The following is a 21290-nucleotide window of genomic DNA, read 5'->3' on the forward strand; positions in this document are numbered from 1 at the left end:
TAAAGAGATAGAGAGATTTTCATTCGCTGGTTCATTCCCTAGTACCTGTAGATTCCAGAGCCAGGCCAGGCCAAAGCCAAGAACTCAGAACTCCATCTGTATCTCCCACATAGGTAGCAGGAACTCAAACTCTTAAGCCATTACTTTGTATCTCCAAATGTGTACATTAGCAGGAAGCTGAAATCAGAAGCAGAGGTGGGACTGAAACGGAGGCACTTAATTAATGAAGGGACACAGGCATTCCATTTAGCATCTTAACTTGTGTACCCAATGCCTGCTGCTTTAGTTAATTGTTTTATATGGAGTGAAGTATAGCAGTCCAGTTTCATTTTTTCATATGTGGCAATGTAGTTGTCCAAACACTACATATTTGTTTGTTTTATATTTATTTATTTGAAAGAGTGGCAGAGGGAGAGACAGATCTTGTATTCACTGGTTCACTCCAAGTGGTTGCAGCTACTGGGCTTGGGCTTGGGTTTGGGCTTGGGTCAGGCTGAAGCTGGGTGCTCCATCCAGGTATCCTACATGGATTGCAAATACTCCAGTATTTGAGCCATCATCTGCTGTTTCCCAGGGAGATGAAATGGAAGCAGAGTAACCAGGACCCAAACTGTACTCTGTTATAGGAGGCAGTTTGGGGTGCATGTGTCCCATAGCTTATCGCAGTGCCTGCCTCCAAGCACCACTTGTTGAATAGAATGTTCTCTCTACACTGGATGGATTTGGCACCCTTTTCAAAAATCAATTTCACACTCAGAAAGGGTTTACTTCTGGACTCTGAGCTATATTTAATTGGTCTATATGTCTATATTCTTATGTCAGTAGCATACTGTTTTTATTTCTGTAGCTTTATAGGAATTTTAGAATTCAGGAAATTCCTCCAAATTTGGCCTTCTTTTTCTTTTCTTTTTTTTTAAATTTATTTGGTAGAGCTCTAGACAGTGAGAGAGAGAGAGAAAGGGAGAAAGGTCTTCCTTCCGTTGGTTTACTCCCCAAATGGCCGCCGCGGCTGGTGCTGCGCTGATCCGAAGCCAGGAGCCAGGTGCTTTTTCCTCGTCTCCCATGCAGGTGCAGGAGCTCAAGCACTTGGGCCATCCTGCACTGCCTTCCCGGGCCACAGCAGAGAGCTGGCCTGGAAGAGGAGCAACCAGGACAGAATCTGGCGCCCATATGGTATGCTGGTGCTGCAGGCAGAGAATTAACCAAGTGAGCCACAGCGCCAGCCCCTTGGCCTTCTTTTTCAAGATTGTTTTAGCTATTTGGGGCCTCCTGCAATTTTATATGAATTTGAAGATCAACTTTCCCATTTCTGCAAATAGTCTCTTGAAATTTTGATGGGGATTGCATCAAATCTGTAGTTAATTTGAGTGGTATTATATCTTAGCAATTTTCTTTAAAGATTTATTTATTTGAAAGGCAGAGTTACAGAGAGGCAGAGAGAGAAAGAGAGAGAAAGAAAGGGAGGTCTTCCATCTGCTGGTTCATTCCCCAGAAGGCTGCAATGGCTGGAGTCGAGCCAGTCCCAAGCCCAGGAGTGGCTTCTTGGTCTCCCAGGACTGGTGCCCATATGGGATTCCAGTGTTTTCCAACACACCACAGCTTCAGCTCCTCTTGGTCAGTCTTAAAAAATTTCAAACACTGCCCACAGGCCTGGGTGAAATCTATTAAGCAAAACAGCCAAGCACTTTGCATCAGTCCTGCAAGTAATTCTCAGACAGGTTAGTTTGCAAATAAGTTCTTCTTTGCTCCCTCAAGAAACACTTCATGAACCAGTGTCCCACATGAGGGTTGTTGTAAGGTGCTTTTTTTTTTGATTACTGCTGAGCCACAATGATAAGTAAAATCACAAAGCTGTCCTATGTTTGCCTTTTTCTTGATGAAGCATTTTCTTGATTGCTCTAAATCTTTAATTGTCTTAGAAGGTTTCAACAGGGTTGGTTCTGATGCTTTTACTTGATTTTTAGTATTTTTGTCAGGGTATGGGAGCTTAGAGGAGCTTATTCTGCATTTTGCTTATGTCTCTTCTCTTTTTGGCTTATAGCATTAGATATAAAAATGACTTTGTATCAGACCATATCAGAATTAGAGATGTTGAGAAATAATGACCTTTGAATAGATTTATGTCCGTTTTCCTATCAACCTGTTTTTTTCCAACATAGGCCTTCTCGTTTCATGGATGTGTCATTACGTAGCTTCTCCCTTTGTTGTGACCTATTAAGTCGGGTTTGCCAGACAGCAGTGACTCACTGTAAGGATGCTTTAGAAAACCATCTTCATGTTATTGTTGGTACACTGATACCCCTTGTGCATGATCAAGTGGAGGTTCAGGAACAGGTAACTTTTCAAATCAATCTCAGTGTATTTGAGTTATATTCATAAAGTACTATTAGAAGGAGCTGAATATTTATTATTTTTTAAAAAAGATTTATTTATTTGAAAGGCAGAGTAGCAGAGGCAGAGAGAGAGAGAGAGAAAGTCTTTTATCTGCTGGTTCACTCCCCATATGGCCACAGTGGCCAGAGCAGGGACGATCTGAAGCCAGGAGCTTCTTCTGGGTCTTCCAGCCAGGTGCATGGGCCCAAGGATTTGAACTGTCCTCTGCTGCCTTCCCATGCCATGAATGTTTTAAATGTTACTTAGTATAATTATTAATTTTGATGGAAAACATTTTTGCAAAATATTTGGATAAGCATTTAATAAATTGTTATTTATAATCACTTAATTGCATAGTACTTGTTAATTTTGATCTAATAACCTGGTAATTTTTTTTTGTTTCTTAGGCTGAAGTATAAAAGTAATGATCTCTAGGGATAGCATTTCATACCATTATAATGATATATGATCAATATCACTCACATAAAAATGTTTAATTAATAATGGACCTCAGTGCTCACTTTATTGTAACTCCTTACATACTTATTGAAACCGAAAGCTATGTGTCTGAGAAGTATTGGTAATCGCAACATTTTATCAGAACTAGGTTAGCTTATCATTTATTATAAGAGATTTTGGTTGTCTTTAAAATACAATTAATTTCCCCCCTTTTAATGTTTCCTTTTTGGATTACATTTAGGTATTGGACTTGTTGAAATACCTAGTAATAGATAACAAGGATAATGAAAACCTTTATATCACGATTAAACTTCTAGACCCTTTTCCTGACCATGTTGTTTTTAAGGATCTACGTATCACTCAGCAAAAAATCAAGTACTGTAGAGGATCTTTTTCACTCTTGGAGGTAATAAAATATTCTATCACCAGTGTTTTCTGTATTAGCATAGACAGTAGTGCTTTTTATAACTCTAGTGCTACAGCAGCAAAAAAACACTTTTTTTAGAAACTTTTTGTGTAATTGTGGTAAAGAAAAGCCTAATATGAAGTCTACCCTGTTTAAAAAAAAATAAATGTTTATGTATCTCCTTGCTGTGTAATAGAAGTGTAAATATCAAAAGGTTTCTGGTAAAGAGCTCAATTTAATTTTTCAATGGCTGTGATATAAAATATTTTTATTTTAATGCTTATAATCATATGGTAAATTAATGTCTAAGCATTACTGAACCTTTGAGGTTCAGTATAATATTTGCTTTCAAGATTATATTTAACTTGTTATTTTTTGTGATTTTTTTTTCCAAAATTTCTTTTTTTTTTAATTTATTTTTACTTACTTGAGAGACAAAATGCGTATGTTCCCTTCTACTTGTTCAGTCCCCAGATGCCCACAGCACTTGGTATTTGGCCAGGCCAAATGTGTGGCAGAAGCCCAAACACTTGAGTCATTACTTGCTGCCTCCTCATGTGTATGTTAGCAGGAAGCTGGAATTAGAAGCACAGTTCAGACTTGAACCCAGGAAGTCTGATATGGACTGCAAACAACCACCAGGCCAAATGTCTGCCCTGATATCTAACTTTTTAAAGAGTATTTCAAGTTTCAGTCTCATTTTAATCTTTTTAAGCTTCAAAATTAATCTCAGATGTATCTTTCCCTAGAAATCTTACTATGGTTTTAAAAATACAGTGTGTATTTGATTATATCAGTCTGAAAATATTTAAGTACATTAAGATGAAAATAAGTTGAAATTTAAGCTTTTCCAATTCTATTTTCAGCAGAATATGCTGTAGTAATCTAGAAATCTGTTTTATCATGAGAGTCTTTTAGAATTTAAAGGATTAAAACTTCTTAGATTTTGATGTGGGAAAATAATTTATTTCTACTTTGTTAGTAATAGTGATATGAATCAGTGTCTGTAAAAGTTATTTATAATTTTTTTCTTTTATTAAGCTTTATTTCACAGCCTTCACCAATAACTGTAAAAGCAAGTCAAAATTTAAAACTGTTTTTCACTTTTAGGAGATTAATCATTTTCTGTCAGTAAGTATTTATGATGCACTTCCATTGACAAGGCTTGAAGGACTGAAGGATCTTCAGAGACAGCTGGCAAAGCATAAAGATCAGATGATGGATCTTATGAGAGCCTCTCAGGGTACTAACTTGAAATACATGGTTATTTCTTCCTGTTTCATTTTGAAAGAATCTTTTATAAATCTTTGCTCAGATGCTCTATTTTTAGTTTAGATACTCATCATTTAGGTTAGACTCTCATCTAACCATAAAATGTTCCTGCCTGGTTTCCTGAGTTTGAACTATTTTCATTTTATCCATCCTCTGCTAGAATGATTTCTCTAAATTCAAATATGTTCATGTTATTCCTCTGCTTTAAAAACTGTAACAACTCCCTATGCTTAAAAAAAAAATTAAGTCCTTCAAGCCAGGCATACAAGGTAATGTCTATATCATCTGTCTAATGTATGAGTTATGTGTGTAAGTGTATGTATATTCATGTATTTATATTTATTTCTAAATATTTATGAAAGCATTTATTTTGTATTGACTAAATTTGAGTTTATATTATTACAGTATTGCCCTTGGAGCAAACCCTTTCCCTTTTATTTTGATATTTATCTTCCAGTACCACTTAGTTTCATTTTCCTCAATACTTTCAAAAACTAGTTTTGACTAAGTTTAGAATTTCTAGTTTATTTGTTCTCAGATATATAAAATATAAACACCACTGTCTCTCTTTTATTTTGATTTATTTATTTGAAAAGCAGAATAACAGAGAGTAAGAGGGAGAGAGAGCGTGAGAGCTCTCTTTCTTCTGCTGGTTCACTCCCCAAATGCCTGCAACAGCCAGGATTGGACCAGGCCAAAGCCAAGAGCCAGGAATTCCATCTGTGATTCCCATGTAGGTGGCAGGAACCCAAGTATTTGGGCCATCATCTGTTAAATCCCAAGCATATTAGCAGGAAGCTAGAACAGAAGCATGGAGTAGCCAGACTCAGATGGGCAGTCTGGTATTGGATGTGGGCATCCCAAGCAGTGGCTAAATCCATTGAGCTACAGCATCCAACCCAGCAATATCTCTTATTCTTGTATGTTTGAAAATTTTATTGAGCAGAGCTGCCTTTTGCATTACATGGGTTCCTCAACAAGTTTGTGGAAAATGGAATTATTAAAAGATGAGTTTATCTTGGTGAAAAACATTTTTTTTTAAGTCCATGTGACCTTTCTTCATTATGTGCATCTTCCCATGAACTTCTTGAAGACTCCTTGTATGTATAGATTTCAGAAAATAAACAGTTGAAAAATTTTTATTACTATTTTTTTAAAGATTTATTTATTTGAAAGTCAGAGTTACATCTGGGTCTCCCACATGGATGCTGGGCATCAAGGGCTTGGGACATCTGCTATTTTCTCAGCTTTCTTACCAGGGAGCTGGATTGGAAGTCAAGTAGCCAGGACTTGAGTCTATGCCCATTTGGAATGCTGGCCTTGCAGGTGATGGTTTAACCCATTAGGCCACAGTGCCAGCTCCTGTATTTTTGTTTGTTAAAGACAGAAACAGATCTTCCATCTGCTGGTTCACTCCTCAAATGTCTGCAGCAGCTGGGATTGACTAGGCTGAAGCCAAGAGCTCAGAACTCACATGGGTGGCAGGAAACCAACTAGCTGAGCAATTATCTGCTGCTTCCATAGTGCACGTTCATAGGAAGCTGAAATCGAAAGTAGAGACAGGACACAAACTCAGACACTTAGAAATGGGTTACAGGCATCCCAAACATTATCTTAAATACTACACAACACGCCTACCCCGATTATATTTTTTCATTGCATTTTCCACAGTTTTTGAATACCCTCTTATAGCCATTAGCCATATTTGGGTATTTATATTTCAGTAAATTTAAATTTGAGGGTTTTGTTGTTGTTGTACTACCACATGTCAAATTCTCAGTAATGTATGTGGCTATTGACTATCATTGGACATCAGGCATTATAGACATTTCCATCATCGCAAAGTTCTATTTGATCATGCTGGTCTAGTCTCTGAATGTTAGATATTAAAAAACTCATAAGGTCCTTTCTAACTTTAGTGTTGAATGATTCTTGCATTTCCTTTTTTTTTTTTTTTTTTTTTTTTTTTTTTTTTTTTTTTGACAGGCAGGCAGAGTGGACAGTGAGAGAGAGAGACAGAGAGAAAGGTCTTCCTTTGCCGTTGGTTCACCCTCCAATGGCTGCCGTGGCCAGCGCGCTGCGGCCAGCGCACCGCGCTGATCCGATGGCAGGAGCCAGGTACTTATCCTGGTCTCCCATGAGGTGCAGGGCCCAAGGACTTGGGCCATCCTCCACTGCACTCCCTGGCCACAGCAGAGAGCTGGCCTGGAAGAGGGGCAACCGGGACAGAATCCGGCGCCCTGACCGGGACTAGAACCCGGAACCCGGTGTGCCGGCGCCACAAGACGGAGGATCAGCCTAGTGAGCCGCGGCGCCGGCCCTTGCATTTCTGATTTTGCTGAGTTTCATGATTTCTCTGTCCGGTTTATTGATGACATTTTTCTCTGCCCAGTGTTGGAAACATCTCCATATTGTTACGTTTCATAAGGAAATTGAGATCCATTCAGAGTATTTTTCGGACTACTAATAACCTAAAACCTCTTTTAAATTTCATAAAAATGTTATAGTCATCTAAGTTATTGTGTTTGTGTACTATAATCCAAAAATTCTCTATGATAATCTTAATTTTTTCAAAATTACTACTAGATAACCCAAAAGATGGTATTATGGTGAAGCTGGTTATCACCTTGTTGCATTTGTCCAAGACGGCAGTAAACCACACTGGTGAAAGAGAAGTTTTAGGTAAACTATTTGTCTTAATGAATGTGAATTTTCTGTGTTTGTGTAGTCGTCTTTATATCTTCTAAGTAAGTAAAAGTTTGCCATTTGGGATGTTGGGGAAATATGAGATGCTAACATTTCTTTCTAATTGAAACAACTGTAATTAGCTCCCTTTCATGTTTTCTTTCTTTAACTATTTCTATAAAATGAATAGTTAGTGACTTTTACATGTACGTAAGTAGCAACTTGAGAATATTTTGTATATATTTAGAAAGGTCAGAAATATATTTTTGGTGAATTAAGATACAAATAAATTGGCTTTTGATATATGTAAGTAAATTTAAGTGAAACTTGATGTCTTTTCAATGCAATATTTAAAATGAAGACCTGGAGGGTTAAATTAAACTCACATATTAAAGCATTTAAGTAGTTTTGTCATTGAGATGAAACCTAATGTAAGATAAATAGACAACATCATGTCTAATATAGGCATTAGGATTTGGTAATTGCAGGATGGAAAAATCACAAAATCAACTTGAAGCTGTTGTGATAGCATTGTTTCAAATAAGAAAAATGGCAATGGCAGTTATAACTTATGCCTTACAGATTCTGGTTTTTTTTTCCAACAGAGTCCTCCTTTACTTCACAGTAGGAGCCTACTATCTTGTTACTTCTTTTTTGTAGATTTTTTGGAGATGTATATATAAAAAAGTATATAGCTGTAAAGTATATGGCAAGAAGAATGTGCACAGGCAAAACATAACTGTGCATCTACTACCCACACCAGTTAATGGAAACCCACCTGCTTCTAGGGATAAACCTGATTTGCTGTAGGAGGCTGAAGTGACTTTTCTGTGTAGTATAAAATCATAGTTGTCGATGCAGCTAACTTCATACCCAGTGTTGAAAGACTGAAAGCCTGCCTCATAAGATCAGGAGTAAGACAAGGTGGCTCACTTTCGTCACTGCTATGACGAAATTAAATAAGAAAAAGAAATTAAAAGCATCCAAATTGGAAAGGGAGTAAAACTGTCTCTGCTCATAGATGACATGGTTCTCTGTAGAAAATCCTGAATAACCTATAGAAAGGTACTATGGAACTAATAAATTCCACAAAGTTGTGGGGTACTAGATCACCACATAAAAATTAGTTGTGTGTTTATTTATTAGCAAAGAAAAATTTTAAATTAAATTAGGAAAGCAACTCCATTTAGAATTGCATCTAAAAGAAATAAGTACCCAAGAATAATTAAGGAGGTGAAAGATTTACACACATCTGTTCATTAAAAGTCTCTAAGTACATCGCTCATTCAGAGGGATGGAAATCAGAATTCATCTTATAAGGGAAGACTATCAAAGAATTTGTGGACATTTTTTATTATATTCCACTGTGGGTAGAAAAGAGTACAAGGGGTTCTCTGGAATCCTGAAAATGGTGTATTTTCATCTGAGTAGAGAGAGAACAGGTGGAAAAACAGTATATATGTGTACATACATTTTTACTGAATAATGTGTTTATCAGCTTTATGTGGTAATACCTCAAATTTCAATTTTAAGATTGTAATTCTCATAGTGGCCGTATTTAGGCTTTCATCCTTAATATCTAAATTCTTTTTTTTAATATCTAAATTCTGTTGCTTGCTAGTCTGTCTCCTAGATATGATTCTATAGAGGAAAATATTGCCTTGATAGATGGTTTATAAAGTATTTTTTAGCTTTGTTAATCTCAAAATTTTTGAAAACACACTTGAAGCCTGACAAACAGCATTATATTTTTGAAATCAGACAATTGCTTTTTTGTGTATAATCTCTTAGCTATTATTCTACTGAAATGGAATTTATGTATGCAGAAGCTGTTGGAAGCTGCTTAGGAGAACTGGGTCCTATAGATTTCTCCACCATTGCTATACAGCATAATAAAGATACATCTTATACTAAGGCCTTTAAATTATTTGAAGATAAAGAACTTTGTTGGACCTTAATAATACTGACCTACCTGAATAATACACTGGTAGAAGACTGGTGAGTATTTATTCATACTTGAATGTCTGATCACACTTTATCTGCCCTTCAAAGAGAATGATAGTTCATGTAAATTTATATTTCTTACAACTAAAACTTTTTTAAATTTGTATACTTGTTTTTAAATCAAGTATTTCAATAAAAATGCTTGTTTTTTTATTAGCTCACAAAATCACCAGTTCTGCCATGTACCAGACAAGATCCCTATTAAATTGTAATGAGATTAGACTAGCCAGATAAACAGTAAATAAGAAAATACCAGATGGTTCTACACAGAAAATTGAGATGGAATATAAAGAAGAATGTTTTAGGGGCTGGTGCTGTGGTGCAACGAGTTAAACTACCTGTGGCGCCGGTATCCCCTATGGACACTGGTTCAGCTCCCAGCTGCTCCACTTCCTATCCAGCTCACTGCGAACACACCAGGAAAAGCAGCTGAAGATGGCCCAAGTGTTTGGGTCCTGCACCCATGTGGGAGACCCAGATGAGGTCTTGGCTCCAGGCTTCAGTCTGGCCCAGCCCTGAGGCCATTTGGGGAGTAAACCAGTGGCTGGAAGACTCACACACACACACACACACACTCTCTCTCTCTCTCTCTCTCTCTCTCTCCTTTTCTCCATGTAACTTGCCTTTCAAATACAATAAATGAATTTTTTTTAAAAAAAGGAATATTTTAGCTACTTGTCAAAATCAAAGGTCTCACCCTCCTCTAGCTAAGAGTTATTTTAGTCCCCAAAATCTTAAGCCAATCAGATGTTTTATATTGCATTTTCATGTTCGGTGCAAAACAAAATTGTGACTGATATTATTGAAATTTCAGCTTGTTAGTTGTGAGATTACTTTTGCTTGCTTTCTCTCTCCCCCTTATGGATGGGTTGGGTGATTTATTGATATATTTATGTATCCCAATACAGCCATTTTTAGGGAGAAAGTTCAAAGGTTTTTTTCTACAACCAGGCATCTTTCTATGATAAATTTGTTTTGACTTCGTCTGCCCTATCTCCCTCTTCTTCTTTTCTTGGAGAATAGAATAAATGACATTAGCATCTACCTGCCATGATTTCCTAATGGATTTACTAGATTTATGTTTTTCTCCTTTGGTTTTGTTTTTATTTCTTTAAGAGGTTGGTATGATTTATTTTCCAAACTTTTATTCTAAAAATTTTCGAACATACAGCATAGTTGCAAGAATTTGACAGTGAACACCATTGTTCTCAGCATTGAAATTGTACTGTTAACATTTTACTATTTTTATCACTTCTATAAAAGTTGTAATTTTTAAATATTTATTTATTTATATATTTGAGAGGTAGAGTTACAGACAGAGAGCAGAAGAGACAAAGGTCTTCCATCCACTCGTTCACTCCCCAAATGGCCTCAATGTCCAGAGCTGGGCCGATCTGAAGGCAGGAGCCAGGAGCTTCTTCTGGGTCTCCCATGTAGGTGCAGGGACCAAAGCATTTGGGCCATCTTCCGCTGTTTTCCCAGGCCATTAGGGAAAGCTGGATTGGAAGAGGAGCAGCCGGGACAAGAACCGATGCCCATATGTGATGCTGGTGCCACAGGCAGAGGTGTAATCTATTATGCTATGCTGCTGGCCCCAAAGTTGTAATTTATTTAAGAGACAGACAGAACTCCTATTTGCTACTTCACTCTCCACATGCAAACAACGGCTGAGGCTGAAACTTGATCTGAGAATACAGTCTGTGGGTGAGGTGGCTCAGTTAATTGAGACATAACCGCTGCTTCTCATGATCTGCAGTAGCAGGAAGCTGAAGTTAAGAGTTGTAGCTGGTGATAGAGACCAGCTCCACTGATGAGGCATCATGAGTATCTTAACCACTAAGCCAAAGGCTTACTCTCAATCTAACTCACTTTGATAACGTATTTCAAGTGTATTTGGCAGTTTTTGAAGAGACATTTTTCACAAAAAATAAACAACTGTTAAATATTTTGTCAAATAGTAATTTGAAATTTTTTTTTTTACAAAAAGGTACATGAAGATTCTTACTGTGACTTAAAATTAATTTTTCTTTCTTTAAAAGGAAAAAAGATCATTAGTTACTTAAGAGGCTTAAATGTACAAAGAAAAAGGCTGGCCAAATGATTCTCAGAATAGGTGGTCAGGGCGGGCTTCTTTGAGAAAGTGCTATCTTAACTGAGTGATCAGGAATCAGCTGTGAGATGGTTAGGGGTAAAGAGTTTTAGATGGTTAATAGCTAGAGTGGAAATAAGCTTGGTGTGTGTTTGAGAAACCAAAATAAGCCTGGTGTGAAGGAAGGTGGTAGGAGATAAAATTAGAAAGGAAGGATCTAAGACCCTTTGTATGGTGGCCAGTTCAAGTCTCAGCTGCTCCACTTCTGATCCAGCTCCCTGCTAATGTACCCAGGAAAGCATTGGAGGATGGCGCAAGTTTTTGGGCCTCTGCATCATGTGGGAGACCCGGAAGAATCTCCTGGCTCCTGTCTTTGGACTGGCCCGGTTCTGGTTGTTGAATCCAATTGACAGTGAACCAGCAAATGGAAGATCTCTCTCTCTCTCTCGCTCAATCTCTCTCTCTCTCTCTTCTTCTCTCTGTAACTCTTTCAAATAAATATCAAAAACAAATAGGGAGGGTATAAATCTGAGAATTTGGATTTTTAATTGAAACACAATAAAGCCATGGGATTTTAATACTGTCATGATACAACTTAGCCAGTTTGCTTAGGCCTTTATATGGCAAAAGCATTGTGAAGAGGCAAAAGTGGAAGCAGGAGGATTGATTATGAAACTATTGTGGTAGTCCAGAATAGAAATGATGCACTGATGGTGACTTGAATTAAGTTGGTATTCATGGAGATGAGACACATTTGAGGGAACCAGTATATGTCTTTTTTTTTTTTTTTTTAAAGATTGATTTATTTGATGGGATGAGTGACAGAAAAAGTGACAGCTTCTATCCACAGGTTCACTCCCCAAATGGACCCAACACCTGGTGCTGGTTCAGGCTGAAGCCAAGAGTGCAGAGTTCCATTTGGGTCTCCCCACCTGGGTGGCAGGAGCACCAGCAGTTGGGCCATCTTCTGCTGCTCTCCCAGGTACATTAGCAGGGAGCTAGATAGGAAGTGGAGCAGCCAGGATTCCAGCCGGCACTCTAATGTAGGATGCTGATGCTGCAGGCAGCAACTTTGCTCACTATACCAGAATGCAAGCCCCTAGTATGTGTTTTTAACACAGAGCCAGCAGGACTTGCTGATGAATTGGATTTGGAGGATTGAAGGATGAATTCAGGTTTAGTGTGTATGTTTGACATTTTTGATCAGCTGTCATTTCCATTATGCTTCTGTTGAAGCCTTTCTCTTATTAATTTTTTGTAAGGGCCAGCTCTGTGATACAGCAGGTAAAGCTGCTGCCAGCAGTGCCAGCAGCCCATATGGGTGCTGGTTCACGTCCCATGTCCCAGCTGCTCCACTTCTGATGCAGCTCTCTGCTCTGGACTGGAAAAGCAGTAGAAGATGGCCCAAGTCCATGGGCCCTTGCACCCACATGAGAGACCTGAGAAGCTCCTGGCTTCTGATCAGCAAGCTCTGGTGCTTGTGGCCATCTGGGGAGTGAACCAGTGGATGGAAGACACATACCACCCCCACCTCCCCTCTCTTCCCCTCTCTATCTTTTCTGCTCTCTCCTCTCTCCTATCTCCTCTCCCCTCTCCCCCCACCTCTTCCCCCCCCCCACCGTGCCTCTCTGTAACTCTGCCTTTCAAACAAATAAATAAATCTTAAAAAAGAGAGAGAAGGACCTTAATTTTTATTAGCTGTTTTAGATGCCTTACCTAATGACTGCCATTCTGCCTCATCCCAAATTATTTGTAGTACCCAGAGAAAATATTATCAAAATACTGTTTTCTCAAGTGATTAAAGATTCTGATGTTCTTACAACTCATGTTTATTAGGCTGTGTTATTTTCACATAATTCTTTTTATAAATTCTTTGAATGTATAACAGTCAAAATGTAAACTTTTCTAGTAAATGAAGGGAATTGTTGTATTAGTAGATTGGTTTTACTGAAAGAATCTTAAAGATCCTTTGATAATTTAATCAAATTATCACTTTGATGTTATAGAATTTTATAATGGTAAAATTAATTTCCACTTTTAGTTTTAAAATGTTTCAGTAGAGGTTGCTTAAATGTCAAAATTAATAACTGATAGTCTTTATAGGCATTTGAATTGTATGTGTTTTTCAGTGTCAGAGTTCGATCAGCTGCTGCTACCTGTTTGAAAAATATTTTAGCCACAAAAACTGGACACAGTTTCTGGGAGGTTTATAAGATGTCGACTGACCCCATGCTGATCTATTTACAACCTTTCAGGACATCGAGAAAAAAGGTCTGTTAAATAATAAGTGTGTTTTGAATAAACTATATATATATATAGATTGATTCTATTTGATGTGAGTTATCAAATTGCTTAATTTTACTAACATTTTACCTTTCCTAGAAATAGTTTTAACTGCTCTTAATGAATCCAGGGGATTTATTACTCTTTTATTATGGCAGTATGTAAAAGCTGAGATAGGTAAGTTGGAGAAGTGATGTTGATTTCGGGAGAGGGGACATTATTAAAGATGAGATTTTTTTTCTTAGCAATAGAAAACCCTTGCTTTGATTCCAAGAAAGCTGTTGACCCAACGTATAGTTTATAGGTATTGTCATCAACAAGCCAGTGTTTATCTTCATAGTACATTCCTGAATCACAATGTCCTAATTAACTAGATGTCCTACTGATTTCTTTCTCCATGTGGATATCCTAACAAGGTTCCACTGAAAATGCTTTATGAACGATGTTTAATAAGCCTTGCCCCTCATCACTTAGTATAATAAGCATTCCTCTTTAGTATTTTGTTTTCATGAATTAGGGATTGTGATTTGTGTAACATACTACTAGTCAATGACAGATATGAGACTAGAAACCAAGTTTCCTGCTGCCTAGACCAGTAATTGATTATTTTACTGTGCTGGTCCTATAAACACAAATATATTTTAATTTTGTAAGCTAACTATTGCCTCCACATTTCAGTTTAACTGTTTTTAGTTGTATTTGGAAACAGACTTCTTTGTGTCTATTTATTTGTTTTACACAGGAAAAGTAAAATGATATCCCAATTCTCTTAATTGTATTTTCTGATCCCTTTTTTTATAGTTTTTAGAAGTTCCCAGACCTGACAAAGAAAGCCCTTTAGAAAGCTTGGATGATACAAGTCTATGGATTCCTCAAAGTGAAAATCATGACATTTGGATAAAGACACTAACGTGTGCTCTTTTGGACAGTGGGGGCATAAAAAGTGAAATTCTTCAATTATTAAAGCCAATGTGTGAAGTAAGAAGATTTAATTCATTTGATTTGATTTCCTCATTCCATAGCGCTTCTATGTATATGTTTGCGACCTATCCATCTAAAAAGAGTGCTGTGTGTGGCACATCATCTTTTTTTTTTTATTTAGTAAACATAAATTTCCAAAGTACAGTTTATGGATTACATTGGCTTCCCCCCCCATAATTTCCCTCCCACTCGCACCCCTCCCATCTCCCGCTCCCTCTCCCATTCCATTCACATCAAGATTCAATTTCAATTATCTTGATATATAGAAGATCGATTCAGTATATATACTAAGTAAAGATGTAATCAGTTTGCACCCACACAGAAACACAAAGTGTAAAAATACTGTTTCAGTACTAGTTATAGCATTACTTCACATTGGACAACACATTAAGGACAGATCCCACATGAGGAGTAAGTACACAGTGACTCCTGTGGTTGACTTAACAATTTGACACTCTTGTTTATGGCATCAGTAATCTCCCTAGGCTCTAGTCATGAGTTACCAAGGCTATGGAAGCCTTTTGGGTTCGCCGACTTCGATCTTATTCCGACAGGGTCATAGTCAAAGTGGAAGTTCTCTCCTCCCTTCAGAGAAAGGTACCTGCTTCTTTGATGGCCCTGTTCTTTCCACTGGGATCTCACTCGCACACTCGCAGAGATCTTTCATTTAGGTCTTCTCCCCCCACCCCACCCCACCCCCGAGTGTCTTGGCTTTCCATGCCTAAAATACTCTCATGGGCTCTTCAGCCAGATCCAAATGCCTTAAGGGCTGATTCTGAGGCCAGAGGTGGCACATCATCTTTCAGCTGTCGTAATCCAGCACAATTGGCACCTTTGTTTAGTTGCAACTTTGTGCAGTAGATTTTCAGTTTGTGGTAACAACACGTTGGATAATAGATACTGGTTATTTTGGTTGGGTTAACCAAAAGGCTGCTCTTATTTTATTTTTTTTCTGAAAAGGTCACCAACTTATTTTTGCTAGTGTCTCCTTTATATTGTTGGCTTTTAAAATATTTTTTAAACATTTATTTATTTGAAAGGCAAAATTAAAGTGAAGTAGCTGGTGTATGGGCCCAAGAACTTGGGCCATCTTCTACAGCTTTCCCAGGCCATAGCAGAAAGCTGGATCAGAAGTGAAGCAGCTGGGACTCAAACCAGCGTATGGGATGCTGACACTACAGGCGGCAGCTTTACCCACTACACCACAGTGCCGGTCCCTATTGTTGGCTTTTTAACATAGAAAAAATATTATGTATTTTGTAGATAAAGTTGTTACTCGCTGCTTCAACCCCCAAATGCTTGTGACTGAACCTTAGTCTTCATGTGGCTGGCAGGAACCCTCAACTGCTTGAACCATCATTGCTGCCTCCCAACTTCTACATTTGTAGGAAACTGAAGTTCAGGAGCCAGAGATGGGTATGGTACCTAGGCTTTCTGTTATGAGATATGAACATTTTAACTTATATCTCAACTGCTCAGCAACCATACCCTCACCTCATAAGCTTTCTTGAGTGAGAAGAAGGTTAGGATAGCTATTTAGCATAGCTTTTTAAATTCTGAAGTTACAATACAATCTCTTTGGATAAAGAATAAAAGGATGTACCAAATTTAAAAATTTATACTTTTATCAAATGTGTTGTCCAAAGCAGCACAATATGGTACTCTAAGATTTTCAAAGTTAATTTATAGCACTGTGAAAACACAGTATCTGCCTAGGTGAAACATCTGCCGGTTACAAATTTTGAGAAGTATTTTGGTATAGCACACATATTGAAAACCTCAAAAATATACACAACTTGTTTCTCAGGGAACAAAGCCAAGACTTAGAAGGTGAATAAAATGTTCTAAATATAATATAAATATGCTCCTGTTCCTACTAGTGGGAATTCTCTAGTTCCTAAACTGGCTTTTTGATTTGCCTTTATTTAAAGAGGAAAAAGTATGCTAGTAATAAGCTATAATGTCATGTTGGTGTGGAGTGTGATAAATGTCATCAATATGGAGTATGATGATTCATCCATTTAACAAATGTGGAGTGTGGTGAATGCAAAAGGACTGTTTTAATATATCTACTTATAGGTATATTATAGGCATAATATATATTATATATTGAATATACATATGAATATGTATTAATATACTTTTCTGTTGTTTGAAGCATACCAGAAATAATTATCCAAATTCTATACTCAGAAATTGAGGTTTATTAAAAAGTAAAGTTTGGTAGAAGGTATTTGGCCTGGCAAACCATGCGGGCTAGGAGTACATGGATCTGATTCCCAGCTCCAGCTCCTGATTTCAGCATTGCACTAATGCAGACATTGGGAGGCACTGATGATGACTCAAGTGTTTGGGTTCCTGCCACCAACATGGGAGACTTAGATTAAGTTCGGAGCTCCTGACTTTTGCCTTGGCCTAGCTGCAGCCATTGTGGTCATTTAAAGATTGAGCCGACAATTGGGAGTTCTCTTTGTTTTTTGTTTTTTGTTTTTTGTTTTCTCTCTCTCTCTCTGTATTTCTCTACTTGTCAAATAAGTAAAAATTAAACGCAAAAAGAAGCGTTTTTACACAATTATTGTAGCTGTTAGCTGATTATGAAAAATGCTTTAAGATGTTGTTTATTCTTAAACTTATGGTAGATTTTATTGTCTTAAATGTTTTTTTTTTTCTTTAAAGGTTTATTTATTTGTTTGAAAACTATAGATACGGAAAGAGAAGGATTGAGGAAAGAGAGATCTCCTCTCCTCTGGCGTACTCCCCAGATGGCCTCAGCAGCCAGGGTTGGTCCAGGCCAAAGCTAGGAGCCAAGAGCTTCCTCTGGAACTCCCACATGGGTGCAGAGGCCCAAGCACTTTCACTGTCCTCCACTCTTTCCCAGACACACCAGCAGGCAGCTGGATGTGGAGCATCCAGGACTTAAACCTGCACCCATACTGCAGGTGGAGGCTTACCTTTCTATGCCACAGTGCTGGCCCCCTTAAATCTGTTTTTCATACAGTGTTAAACTATGTAATTGGGGAGGGCATTGGGGCACAGGATTAAGCTAGTAAGTATTATGTCAGTAATAGGAAATGGAATTTTTAAAATTAAATGTGCTAATTTTACTCCAGTTGTTGAGTTTATATATTTTGTATATTCTAGGTAAAAACTGACTTTTGTCAGACTGTGCTTCCTTACTTGATTCATGATATTTTACTCCAAGATACAAATGAGTCATGGAGAAATCTGCTTTCTGCACATATTCAGGGATTTTTCACCAGCTGTTTTAGACACAACTCACAAACCAGCCGATCCACAACACCTGCAAATTTGGATTCAGGTATTCTGATAAGTTTCTGCCATTACTTTTAACTTCTCACTACTGTAGAAGGGTAAGATTTAAGTTTAAATCCTGTCAAAGACAAGCTTAGTTCTGTAACCTGTGACTTTATGTTGCCTCATCTGTAGAAAGGAGATAAACATTATAACAAGTTTTAATGAAATATTGTATATAAAGCACCTAAGGTAATAATTGGACTTTTAATGCTTCATCAGTAAATTATTAAAAATAATGGGTTAACATTGAACATTTAGTATGTGTCAGCACTGTACTTGTCATTGTCAATATGAATGTGGACAAGATAGATTCCACATTTTAGCCATGGAAAAATTACCCAAATAAATGCCATCAAATATTTTGGATACCATGATTGAGACATGGTGGAATTTTCATGTTTTCAGAGCCCTGACTTTTTTTTTGTTTTAATTTATTTTATTTGTTTGAAGGCAGAGTTATGGGTCGGGGGAGAAAGAGAGAGATAGAACTTCTGTATTCTGGGTCAGTTCCGCAAATGGCTGCAATGATTGAGGCTGGACCAGGCCGAAGCTAGGAGCTTCTTCCTGGTCTCGATTGTGGCTACAGGGGCCCAAGCATTTGGGCCATGATCTGCTTCTCTCCCAGGTGCATTAGCAGGGAGCTGGATTGAAAGTGGAGTAGCTGGAACTCAAACTAGTGCCCATATAGATTCTGATGTTGCAGGTGGTGGCAGCTTTACCTGCTAAGCCACAGTACCGGCTCCCAACAAACTTGTTTTAAATGAAACCTTTATTTTAAGATGTGTGTATTTATTGTGGAAAATACAGAAAACTTGCCTAAGTTTTTTTAAAACTATCCATATTCCTACAGTCTGAGAATAACTACAGTTAACTTTGGCATTTATTCTTCCAATTAAAAAAAAGATTTGAATTGTGCTTTTTTTTTTTTACTGTTATAACTTATTTTTATTCTGTGGTACTTACTTGTAATGGGCATTTCCTATGCTTAGAACTTAGTAGACAAATTCCAGCACAACTTTCACACACATAATACATATATGTATAATTAAGGACTCTTACCAGTTTTCGAAACCTGCATTTTTAAAAAAGATTTATTTATTTGAAAGGCAGAGTTACAGAGAGGCAGAGGCAGAGACATCTTCCATCCACTGGTTCATTCCCCAAATGGCCGCAATGGCCGGAGCTGAGCCAATCTGAAGTCAGGAGCCAGGAGCTTTTTCTGGGTCTCCCACATGGTTGCAGAGACCTATAGAATTGAGCCATCTTCCTCTGCTTTCCAAAGCCATTAACAGGGAGCTGGATGGGAAGTGGAGCAACTGGGACTCGAACTGGCACCCATATTGGATGCCATCACTGCAGGCGGTGGCTTTTATATGGCAATATGCCACAGTGCTGGCCCCAAACCTAGATATTTTTAAAAAGATTTGTTTATTTGAAAGACAGTGTTAGAGAGAAGGAGAGATCTTCCATCCACTAACTTACCTCCCAGATGGACACAATGGCCAGAGTTGGGCCAGCCTGGAGGCAGGAACCAGGAACTTCTTGGTCACCCACATGATTGCAGGGCCCCAGTACCTGGGCCATATCCCACTGCTTTCCCAGGCTTATTACCAGCGAAATTGGATTGGAAGTTGAGCAGCCTGGTCTTGGAACTGTTGCCCATATGGGATGCTGACATTGCCGGTGGCTGCTTACCCCACTTTGCCACTTTCTAGCCCAAATCATCCAGTTTTATATCTGTGTAAAGTGCTAATATTTTATTACTTTGAGAGAAAGTTATAAAATTTAAGTGGTATATATATTTTCTGTTGTCAATATGATTTACTGCCTTCACTTGAATGTCCAAAGTGCATCTCAAACTCAGGTGTCCGAAGGTAAACTTAACCTTGTCTTTGTCTCTTGCTCTTGTCCTATTTGTTTTAATGTGTAGCTCTTCAGTGATTGGCATTCAGTTCCTTCTGTCATTTTAATACCAAATCTTGGCCAGTGCCTCGGCTCAATAGGCTAATCCTCCGCCTGCGGCTCCGGCACACCTGGTTCTAGTCCCAGTCGGGGCGCCTGATTCTGTCCCGGTTGCCCTTCTTCCAGGCCAGCTCTCTGCTGTGGCCCAGGAGTGCAGTGGAGGATGTCTCAAGTCCTTGGGCCCTGCACCCGCATTGGAGACCAGGAGAAGCACCTGGCTCCTGGCTTCGGATCAGCGCGGTGCACGGCCGCAGCATGCTGGCCATGGCGGCCATTGGAGGGTGAACCAATGGCAAAAGGAAGACCTTTCTCTCTGTTTCTCTCTCTGTCTCTCTCACTGTCCACTCTGCCTGTCAAAAAATAAAAAATAAATAAAAAATACCAAATCTTTCTAAGTCTTTTTTTTTTTTAATTTCTTTATTTGAAAGGCAATTACATAGCAAGAGGTAGAGAGTGTAAGAAATAGATTTTCTGTCTGTTGGTTCATTCCTCAAGTGGCTGTAAAAGCTAGGGTGGGCCAAGCCAAGGCCAGCAGCCAGGAACTCCATCTGGGTTTACACATAGGTGGCAGGGGCCCAGATACTTGGAACATCTTTCATTGCTTTCAGAGACACATTAGCAAGGAGCTTGATTAGAAGCAGAGTAGCTAGGACTTAAAGTGGTACTCTGATTCGAGATTCAGGCATCACAGGTGGTGGCTTCACCTGCTGTGTCACAAAGCCAGCCCCTCTAATTCTGGTTTTTTTTGTTGTTGTTTTTTAAAGATTTATTTTTTAAAAAATATTTATTTATTTATTTGAGAGAGTTACACAAAGAAGGAGTGGCAGAGAGAGAGAGGTCTTCCATCTGATGGTTCACCCTCCAATTGGCTGCAATGGCTGGAGCTATGCTGATCCGAAGCCAGAAGCCAGGATCCTTTTCCTGGTCTCCACACGGGTGCAGGGGCCCAAGGAGTTGGGCCATCTTCTACTGCTTTCCCAGGCCATAGCAGAGAGCTATCGGAAGTGGAGCAGCTGGGTCTCAAACCAGTGCCCATAAGGGTTGCTGCAGGCGGTGGCTTAACCCACTACACCACAGCGCCAACCCCTCTGATACTATTTTATAAAACCTTTTAGTCTACCTATTTCTTTCTATCCCCAGCATTCATGTTCAGCTCCTAATTCAGCATGGTTGAAAATATTTCATTAAGGCCGGCGCCGTGGCTCACTTGGCTAATCCTCCACCTGCGCCGCCAGTACTCTGGGTTCTAGTCCTGGTTGGGGTGCTGGATTCTGTCCCAGTTGTTCCTCTTCCAGTCCAGTAGCTCTCTGCTGTGGCCCGGGAGAGCAGTGGAAGATGGCCCAAGTCCTTGGGCCCTGCACCTGCATGGGAGACCAGGAAGAGGCACCTGGCTCCTGGCTTTAGATCACTGCAGTGCGCTGGCCGCAGCGCGCTGGCCGTAGTGGCCATTTGGAGGGTGAA

The 21290-nt window shown here is 38.7% G+C and overlaps 1 protein-coding gene across 6 annotated transcripts in view; it reads left to right on the forward strand.

Annotated features, from left to right (window-relative positions):
- ATM (ATM serine/threonine kinase) overlaps positions 1 to 21290 on the forward strand; it is a 154485-nt gene that overhangs the window by 75284 nt on the left and 57911 nt on the right. For all 6 annotated transcript variants that reach the window (XM_051819893.2, XM_008261832.4, XM_051819896.2 and 3 more), the window contains 8 exons: positions 2160 to 2334; positions 3074 to 3238; positions 4349 to 4481; positions 7097 to 7192; positions 9022 to 9193; positions 13418 to 13559; positions 14373 to 14549; positions 17694 to 17871. In XM_051819893.2, coding sequence (XP_051675853.1) covers positions 2160 to 2334; positions 3074 to 3238; positions 4349 to 4481; positions 7097 to 7192; positions 9022 to 9193; positions 13418 to 13559; positions 14373 to 14549; positions 17694 to 17871 — 1238 coding nt within the window. The remainder of the gene's footprint in view (positions 1 to 2159; positions 2335 to 3073; positions 3239 to 4348; positions 4482 to 7096; positions 7193 to 9021; positions 9194 to 13417; positions 13560 to 14372; positions 14550 to 17693; positions 17872 to 21290) is intronic.

Source organism: Oryctolagus cuniculus, chromosome 1, assembly GCF_964237555.1.
Source record: "Oryctolagus cuniculus chromosome 1, mOryCun1.1, whole genome shotgun sequence".
Taxonomy (NCBI): Eukaryota; Metazoa; Chordata; class Mammalia; order Lagomorpha; family Leporidae; genus Oryctolagus; species Oryctolagus cuniculus.